Raw genomic sequence first — 9,938 nt, forward strand, 5'->3', positions numbered from 1 at the left:
AGTGACAGTGGGGCTGGTTTATATCAGACAGGAGGAGATTATTATCAGTGACTGTGGGGTTGGTTTATATCAACAGGAGGAGATTGGTGTCAGTGACTGTGGGGTTGGTTTATATCAGACAGGAGGAGATTGGTGTTAGTGACGGGCTGGTTTATATCAGACAGGAGATTGGTGTCAGTGACCGTGACCCCATTCTTCTCCTGTCTGATATAAACCAATGCTACAGTCACTGACACCAATCTCCTTTTGTCTGATTGAAATCAACCCCACAGGCCCAGAAAGATTAAACTCAGCCCATTACTTTGACTGGACATGTCTCCATTCCCGTGCCGAGGGGATTGCTGTACCAGATGGGAGGAGCAACATTTGGGGGCACTCGATTCTCCACCAATTCCCATTCCCCTTCTTTCTGGTGGATAATGGAAGTGCCACTGTGTGTAATGTGCAAGTCAGCAAGAATTGTCAGCGAGGATTAATCAGCATTCTCTAATTGGAGATACTAAACAGCGGAACCTTTCAGACACTGAATTATACCAAAGATTAATATAGGATTCAAGTAAAATGTATAGTTTTATTGTTAACTAATTTCTGATGAGAGTTCCTGAATTAAGGGGAAAAATCACAGACAGCGGTTCTTAAAGGAACACTGCAGCCTCGAGAACACAATCAACTATATATCCAGCATATTGAACTACAGCCAGTTATAGGGGTTATTAACATCAGCAGAAATAAAACCCAACTGTCAGAATGAACAAGGTTCAGTCCTGGATGTGAGTAACAGCAGAATCCAAACTCTGCAGTCACTTGTGAACTCGCTGGTGTTTCAGCAGGTTGGATGACTGAGAGAATACCTTCCCACACACGGAGCAGGTGAACGGCCTCTCCCCAGTGTGAACTCGCTTGTTTGTCAGCAGGTGGGATGACCGAGAGAATCCCTTTCCACACACGGAGCAGGTGAACGGCCTCTTCCCAGTGTGAACTCGCTGATGTCTCAGCAGCTGGGATGACCAAGAGAATCCCTTCCCACACACGGAGCAGGTGAACGACCTCTCCCCAGTGTGGACTCGCTGGTGTGCAATGAAGTTGGATGGACATGTGAAATCCCGAGCTTATAACTGAGACCTTCCCTGGATACCAAGGCTAGGAGAGGCACTCTGGAAGGTATGGGGAGCTGGGACTTTTCCATAAGACTGAAGGTATGAGAACTGAAATAATCTAGAGTTAGAAAGGAGAAAGGGCCCCAAAATGGAACAGTCTGCAACAGGACATCAATTAGTCTCCTTTTATCTTGGAGACATCAAATATCGACACACTGTGTTATTTGAAATATCAAAATATTAAACTCCAACCCAGTTATAGGAGTTATTAACATCAGCAGAAACGAACTCCAACTGTCAGAATGAACATGGTTCAGTCCTGGCTGTGATTAACAGCAGCAGTAACAACAGAATCCAACTTAGGCAGTAACGTGTGAACTCGCTGGTGTCTTAGCAGGTCGGATGACTGAGGGAAATCCTTCCCACACAGAGCAGGTGAACTACCTCACCCCAGTGTGAACTCGCTGGTGTTTCAGCAGGTTGGATGACTGAGCGAATCCCTTCCCACACTCAGAGCAGGTGAACGGTTGCTCCCCAGTGTGAACTCGCTGGTGTTTCAGCAGGTGGGATGACTGAGTGAATCCCTTCCCACACTCAGAGCAGGTGAACGGCCTCTCCCCAGTGTGAACTCGCTGGTGTGTCAGCAGTGTGGCTGACCGAGTGAATCTCTTCCCACACTTAGAGCAGGTGAACGGCCTCTCACCAGTGTGAACTCGCTGGTGTTTCAGCAGGTGGGATGAACAAGTGAATTCCTTCCCACACACTGAGCAGGTGAACGGTTTCTCTCCAGTGTGAACTCGCTGGTGAGTTACAAGGAGGGATGACCGAGTGAATCCCTTCCCACACACGAAGCAGGTGAACGGTCTCTCCCCAGTGTGAACTCGCTGGTGTGTCAGCAGGTTGGATGAACAAGTGAATTCCTTCCCACACACTGAGCAGCTGAATGGTTTCTCTCCCGTGTGAACTCGCTGGTGAGTTACAAGGAGGGACGACCGAGTGAATCCTTTCTCACATGTGGAGCAGGTGAATGGCCGCTCCCCAGTGTGAACTCGCTGGTGTCTCAGCAGGTCGGATGACTGAGTGAATCCCTTGCCACACACAGAGCAGGTAAATGGCCTCTCCCCAGTGTGACTGCGCCGATGGATTTCCAGCTGTGATGGGGAAATGAATCCCTTCCCACAGTCCCCACATTTCCACGGTTTCTCCACGGTGCGGGTGTCCTTGTGTCTCTCCAGGTTGGACGATCAGTTGAAGCCTCGTCCACACACAGAACACGTGTACGGTTTCTCCCCAATGTGAATGGTGCAATGTTTTTTCAGGCTGTGTAACTGGTTAAAGCTCTTTCCACAGTCAGTGCACTGGAACACTCTCACTCGGGTGTGTGTGTCTCGGTGCTTTTCCAGTCACACTGATGTTTGAAATCTTTTCCCACAGACAGAACAGACAAACATTTCTCCTTCCACATTCAAAGGCCGATGATATTCAGGTCCTGATGAATGGAGTGACTCTGTCGGATCTTGACGTGATGTTTGGTTTGAGTTTCCCGTCTATAAATCCTCCCCTTCTAATACCCTGTAAAAGGAGTTTACAAAAGTCATCACTGTAAGTACAGGATAGAAATTCAGAAGACAATTCTAGTTTCTATGGAACAATCTTTCCTCCCTTGCTCCCCCAAAGCTGTAAATCCCCGTCCCACACACACTCCCTCCTCCCTGTGCTGAAATCCAAACCCATCGCACCATCTCCAACATTTCTTTCCTCCACTCCCAGTTTTCTCCCTCTCTCTACTCTGGCTGGGTTCAGTTCTACACCCACCGTGTGCAGAGTGAGAATAAAATCAATGAGTCAATGATTGTCTCTGGGACCCTGAAGCCCCGCCCACTCTCTGTTCCGGCATAAGATCGCTGCGCATGCGCCGTGACCCCGCTCAGTCCAAGATGGCGGCCAGTGACCTCACTGACCCGGGTCACTGGGCCTGTCACCGCAGGGCTAACACTGGGCCTTTGGGCTCTAATTCGGGGCCTGAGGCCTACACCGGGTGTTTATGAAGCTTCCCAGCCCAGCCGCGGGTCCAATTCCTCCCCGAGCCCACAATCTCCTACCGCCTCCCCGAACCGTCTCTTCCGCTTCACTCCGTCCCGACCACAAGTACTGCGCAAGCTCAGAACACTGCCCGTGCTGCGCCTGAGCACTGGGCTCCTGTGGTCATTGTTGGGCACTTTCTGCCGTGTGTGGGATGCCGGGTAAAAGCCCCCATTGGTGAACGGACAATAATGGTTTGACATCACAATCCAGATTGGGCCAGAGGGACAATACACAAAATAAAGAAATAAATTATATAGAAATCCGAGTGCCCGGGTCCTCCTTCATGATTCGAAGTCTGCTAGCCACCACATTTTCTTTCGCACCTCAGGCCCCGCCCATCAGCAGAAATAAAACCCAACTGTCAGAATGAACAAGGTTCAGTCCTGGATGTGATTAACAGCAGAATCCAACCTCTGCAGTCACTTGTGAACTCGCTGGTGTTTCAGCAGGTTGGATGACTGAGAGAATACCTTCCCACACACGGAGCAGGTGAACGGCCTCTCCCCAGTGTGAACTCGCTGGTTTGTCAGCAGGTGGGATGACCGAGAGAATCCCTTTCCACACACGGAGCAGGTGAACGGCCTCTTCCCAGTGTGAACTCGCTGATGTCTCAGCAGCTGGGATGACCGAGAGAATCCCTTCCCACACACGGAGCTGTTTTAATCGCTAAATCTTTTCCAACTATGTTTTCTAACTCGTGTTCAGGACTGTAATTCTGAGGGAAACATACGAGGTCTCGTTGTTTGTGTGTCTTGCTCGTGAGGCTGTAAAAGGGTTTAATAATTTGGCAACAAGTTTCTTATAAAGGTGGAAGGAGGTGAAAAACGCCACCAGCGTTGCCTCAAAACACAAAGACAGAGAAGTTCACTTCATCAGCGCCCTGGCACAGGACTCAATATCCACCCCCTCCACCATTGGTGTACTGTGTCCACAGTAAGTACGATCTACAGGGTGACCAAGGTCAGGCCATGTGGAGTCAAGGTCCAGGTAGCTGAATGGGTGGAAAGATGGCTCCAAAACAGAAATCAGAGGGTGGAAGTTAAGGGGAGTTTCTCGGACTGGCAGAAAGTGAGAACTGGTGTCCCACACGGATCCGTGCTGGGACCACTGGTGTTCACTATCATTTGGACTCAGAAACTGGAGGCATGTTGTTGGAATTTATAGATTACACCAAGTGTCTTCACACTGTGCAAACAATCCAATGTGCTGAGTGCGATAGAATTTGAACAGACCTAGCAGCTCAAAACTGGGTACCCATAAGACGCTGTGGGCCATCAGCAGCATTCACCCATCCATAGGGGAAGCCCCATAGGCACGAGCATTAATCCTCCTCTTCGGAGGGCCCATCAGCCCAAGCATTCTATTCAAGAAAGGCGGGAGAGCGAAAACAGGGAACTACAGGCCAGTAAGCCTGACATCAGTCGTCGGGAAAATGCTGGAATCCATTACTGAGGAAGTGGTAACAGGGCACTTAGGCAGAGTGAACATGGTTTTATGAAAAGGAAATCGTGTTTAACAAATGTATTAGATTTTTTAAGGATGTAACTGGCAGGGTAGATAAAGGCGAACCAGTGGATGTAGTATATTTGGATTTGCAAAAGGCTTTTGATAAGGTGCCACATAATAGGTTGCCAAGCAAGATAAGGGCCCATGCGATTGAGGGTAATGTATTAGCATGGAGAGAGGATTGGTTGACTGACAGAAAACAGAGAGTAGGAATAAACAGGTCAATTTCCGATTGGCAGGCTGTAACTCGTGGGGCCTCAGCTATTTACAATCTATATCAATGATTAGATGAAGGGACCGAGTGCAATGTATTCAGGTTTGCTGACAATACAAAGCTAGGTGGGAAAGTAAGCTGAGAGGAGGACACAAGCAGCCTGCAAAGGGATGTAGACAGGTTAGGTGAGGGGGCAATAAGACGGCAGATGGAGTATAATGTGGAGAATTGTGAGGTTATTCACTTTGATAGGAAAACAGATTTTTTTTTTAATATTGAGGAACTATTAAATGTTGGTGTTCAGAGATTTAGGTGTCCTCGTACAGGAAACACAGAATGTTAGCATGCAGGTACAGCAAACAATTAGGAAGGCAAATGGCATGTTGGCTTTTACTGCAAGGGGGACGGAGTATAAGATTAAGGAAGTCTTACTACAATTGTACAGGGCCTTGGTGAGACCACACCTGGAGTACTGGGCACAGTTTTGGTCTCCTTGTCTGAGGAAGGATATACTTGCCTTAGAGGCGGTGCAACAAAGGTTCACTAGATTGATCCCTAGGATGAGAGATTGAGTGGATTGTGCCTATACTCTCTGGCATTTAGAAGAATGGGAGGTGATCTCATTGCCTAAACCTCGCTGCCTCGCTACCTCTCTTTCCTCCTTTAAGATGCTCTTTAAAACCTACCTCTTTGACCAAGCTTTTGGTCACCTGCCCTAATTTATTCTTATGTGGCTCGGTGTCAAATATTTTGTCTTAAAATACTTCTGTTCAGCGCCTTGGAACGTTTTACTACATTAAATGTGCTATATAAATACAGGCACTTTACAACCTTCCGGACTCAACATCGTGTTCAACAATTTCAGACCATAACCTCTGTCCCTATCTTTTTTCATTTCTCTCTCTCTCACAAGGCAGCTGTTGATGATTCCGCCATTGCCATTTACACTTCATCTAGTCATCTTTTGTTTCTTAACTTGTCCTATTACCACCTCCTTTTGCCTTGCACCGTCATCCCTTTTGTCTTTTAATCTCTCCTGCCTTCCATCCTATCACAGACTTTCCCTTTTGTTCTTTCCTCCCCTCCCCCCGGCCCTACACTGGCTTAAAAACCTGTTGCATCTCCAACTTTTTCCAGTTCTGACGAAGGGTCATCGACCTGAAACGTTAACTCTGTTTCTCTCTCTACAGATGCTGCCTGACCTGCTGAGTATTTCCAGCATTTTCTGTTTTTATTTCAGATTTCCAGCATCCGCAGTATTTTGCTTCTGTGTCATGGCAAATACTAGTCCTCACAGCACAGATCGCTGCGGGACACCACTTCTCACTTTCTGCCACACTTTCTTAAACTTCAACCTCTGATTTCTGTTTTGTAGCCATCTTTCCAACCGTTCTGCTACCCGGCCCTTGACTCCACACAGCCTGACCTTGCTCATCTTGTAAACCGTACATACTGCAGACACATGGCGCCAGTGGTGGAGCGGTTGGATGCTGAGACCTGTGATAGGGGCGCTGATGAAGTGGATTTCTCTGTCCCGTGTGTTTAGAGGCATTGCCAGTGTTATTTTTAAACTCTTTCCATCTTTTAAAAACTCTTGTTGCCAGCTTATTTAACCCGTTAACTGCCTCAGATAGGACACACAAAAAATGAAGCTTCTAGCGTTTCCCTTGAACAATAGGCATGAATTAGAGGTGAAAACACAGTTAGAAAACATTTAGCGACTAAACCAGGCTGCGAGGAGTGGGCCAGAGAAAGATGTTGGTAACGGAAAAGTGGTGCCCGGTCAGGTTTCTGTATAATTTCTTGACTGATTTTGTTTATGGCCTCTTCGTCCACAAGCTCGATGGGATGACAAGAATATGGTTTCTGTCACCAATTGGGCTTTCAATGGCGGGTGGTTCCCCAGAATCCGCTGTGCGGTAGAATGTACCCTATCAATGACTACAGGAGCGCAGGCGCAGGAAGGTGCTCTGAGTATGCGCAGTGTGAGTGTTCTCAATGGTTTGAAGCGGAAGAGACGGTCCCGGCAGGCGGTAGGAGATTGTGGGCTCGGGGAGGAATTGGACCAGTGGGTGGGCTGGGAAGCTTCATAAACACCCGGTGTAGGCCTCAGGCCCCGAATAAGAGCCAACAGGTTCCGTGTTTACCCCGCGGTGACAGGCCCGGCCGCCCGGCTCAGCGGGGTCACTGGCCGCCATCTTGGACAGGGCAGGATCACTGCGCATGCGCGGCCATCTTGGACAGGAACAGAGAATGGGCGGGGCTTCAGGGTCCCAGTGACCAGGAGAGACAATCATTGACTCATTGATTTTATTCTCACTCTGCACACAGCGGGTGTCTCACCATTTTCATAAAATATTTAAGACATCAGTGTGACTGGTAAAGCACCGAGACACACACACCCAAGTGAGAGTGTTCCAGTACACTGACTGTGGAAAGAGCTTTAAACAGTTACACAGCCTGAAAAAACATCGCACCATTCACAGCGGGGAGAAACTGTACACGTGTTGTGTGTGGGCGAGGCTTCAACTGATCGTCCAATCTGGAGACACAAGGACACCCTCACCATGGAGAAACCGTGGGAATGTGAGGACTGTGGGAAGGGATTCAATTACCCATCCCACCTGGAAACTCATCAATGCAGTCACACTGGGGAGAGACCGTTCACCTGCTCCGTGTGTGAGAAGGGATTCACTCAGTCATCCAGTCTGCTGACACACCAGCGAGTTCACACTGGGGAGAGGCCGTTCACCTGCTCCGTGTGTGGGAAGGGATTCACTCATTGTTCCACCGTGCGGAAACACAAACTTGTTCACTCTGATAAGAGACCTTATAAATGTTCTAAGCGTGAACTGAGTTTTAAAAGCACAAGTGGTCTGCTGAGACACCAACGCACTCACACCGGGGAGAGGCCATTCGCCTGCTCCGAGTGTGGGAAGGGATTCACGAATTCATCCAACCTGCTGACACACCAGCGAGTTCACTCTGATGAGAGACCTTTTAAATGCCCGGACTGTGGGAAGTGCTATAAAAGTTCCCGGGAACTGACATGTCATCAACATGTTCACACTGGGGTGAGGCCGTTCAGGTGCTCTCACTGCGGGACTGGGTTCAAGCAATCATCTGACCTCACTGTCCACCAGCGCACCCACACTGGAGAGAGACCGTTCACCTGCTGTGTGTGTGGGAAGGGATTCATTAATTCATCCCACCTCACTTCACACCAATTTGTTCACACCAATAAGAGACCTTTTCAATGTTCTGACTGTGAGAAGAGCTTTAAAAGCAGAAATGATCTGCTGAGACACCAGCGAGTTCACAAGTGACTGCAGGGGTTGGATTCTGCTGTTATTGCTGCTGTTAATCACATCCAGGACTGAACCATATTCATTCTGACAGTTGGGATTTGTTTCTGCTGACGTTAATAACCCCTGTAACTGGGCTGGAGTTTAATATTCTGGATATTTGTCAAATAAATCAGCTTTGTTTTAAACATCTTGTTGTGGATTTCTCATCTCTCTTCACTGACAGCAAAGTCCCCATGCGGGTTAATCTTGAGGCCTGTAAGAAATGTGTCCCAGCCGCTCTCTTCCATGGTTCAGAGCTCCTCAGCACGGAACAGAAGGCTCCTTTACAACTGTGTTTAGAGTCAGAAAGAACAACGGTGAATGCTGGAAACGTGCTGTCAAATCAGAGATTGGTGTCAAACTGCGATCTGTTCCTGACTGAAAGTGAAACGGCAGGTTTAAGTTTCCAGTCTAAAGATGACTGGTAATTATTCCATGAAGATTTGACGTGTTTGTCTGACAGTCCTGAGTCTACCATTTTAAGGCAGGCATTAATCCATTTAAAATAAACCCATTCAAAATAAATTGGTTAAAGTCTGCATTAAAATAGCAGAGGGAGGAGTTCACAGGAGCCTGTTAACTGCTGGTACAATTATACAACAGACATTTGATCTCCAGATAAAGAAGGACCTGCAGCGTGTTTCCAGGAATTCCGTTTTATTGATGTGTGTGTTAGACACCAGGATAACTAAAAATACACCTGGAACATCCACAGGGGTGCGCTCCCGACAGTTACTCTGGGATCACTCCCGCTGTTGAACTCCAGCACTGACCCTGCTGAAGGTTGTAGACTCAGGGAGTGGGGCCTCCGGGAGTGAAGTGTAAGGAAGCTGGGCTTCAGTATCCTGACAAATATATGGTGAGGAACCAGAGGAATCCTTACTAAGGAACCGTCTGGGGTTTTACCTGTCAGCGTAGGTCTAGGGGAGAATGATGTCTGACTCCCCGAACTGTCATACATTGAAACCAGTTTGGATCAAAATGAATTCAGTTTACAGGAGAATGGGGACAAATGAGGTATTGAGTACAAAAGTAGAGAAGTTATGCTGAACCTTTATAAAGTGCTGGTTAGGCCACAACTGGAGTATTGCGTCTAGTTCTGGTCACACTTTAGGAAGGATGGGAAGGCCCTTGAGAGGGTGCAGAGGAGATTTACCTGAATGGTTCCGGGGATGGGGGATCTTAGCTACAAGGACAGATTGGAGAAGCTTGGATTTGTTTTCATTAGAGCAAAGGAGGTTGAGGGATGATTTGATAGAGGTGTACAAGTTTATGATGGGTTTGGATAGGCTAGACGGGGAAAGGCTGTTCCCACTAGTTGATGGTACAAGGACTAGGAGACACAGATTTAAGCTTTTGGGCAAGAGATACAGGGGGGACGTGAGGAAAAACCTTTTTACACAGCGAGTGGTGAAGACCTGGAATTCGCTGCTGACGGAAGGGGTGGAAACGGAGACACTCAATGTTTTCAAGGGGAGACTGGATAGGCACTTGGGGGAAATAAACTTGCAGGGCTATGGGGATAGAGCGGGGGAATGGGACTGACTGGATTGCTCTACAGAGAGCCGGCAGGGACTCGGGCTGAATGGCCTCCTTCTGTGCCGTTATGACTATGACTCCTGTAATGACTGCATTTCTACTCTTTGCTGTTCCCCCTTGCCCATTGGTGCCATGGTCTGGACTGCACTC

At 48.1% G+C, this 9,938-nt stretch overlaps 1 protein-coding gene and 1 pseudogene across 1 annotated transcript; one reads left to right on the top strand and one right to left on the bottom strand.

Annotated features, from left to right (window-relative positions):
* Nucleotides 1-551: 551 nt before the first annotated feature.
* Nucleotides 552-7,100, bottom strand: LOC147119389 (uncharacterized; annotated as a pseudogene).
* A 366-nt stretch (nt 7,101-7,466) lies between these two features.
* On the top strand, nt 7,467-8,264 carry LOC147119390 (uncharacterized). Its single transcript, XM_085985007.1, has one exon. The coding sequence runs from the start codon at nt 7,470-7,472 to the stop codon at nt 8,226-8,228; it is 759 nt and encodes a 252-aa protein (XP_085841133.1). The 5' UTR covers nt 7,467-7,469; the 3' UTR covers nt 8,229-8,264.
* Nucleotides 8,265-9,938: the final 1,674 nt, after the last annotated feature.

The sequence above is a fragment of the Somniosus microcephalus genome, chromosome 4 (genome assembly GCF_052327205.1).
Source record: "Somniosus microcephalus isolate GS21.2 chromosome 4, FLI_Smic_1.0, whole genome shotgun sequence".
Lineage (NCBI taxonomy): Eukaryota > Metazoa > Chordata > Chondrichthyes > Squaliformes > Somniosidae > Somniosus > Somniosus microcephalus.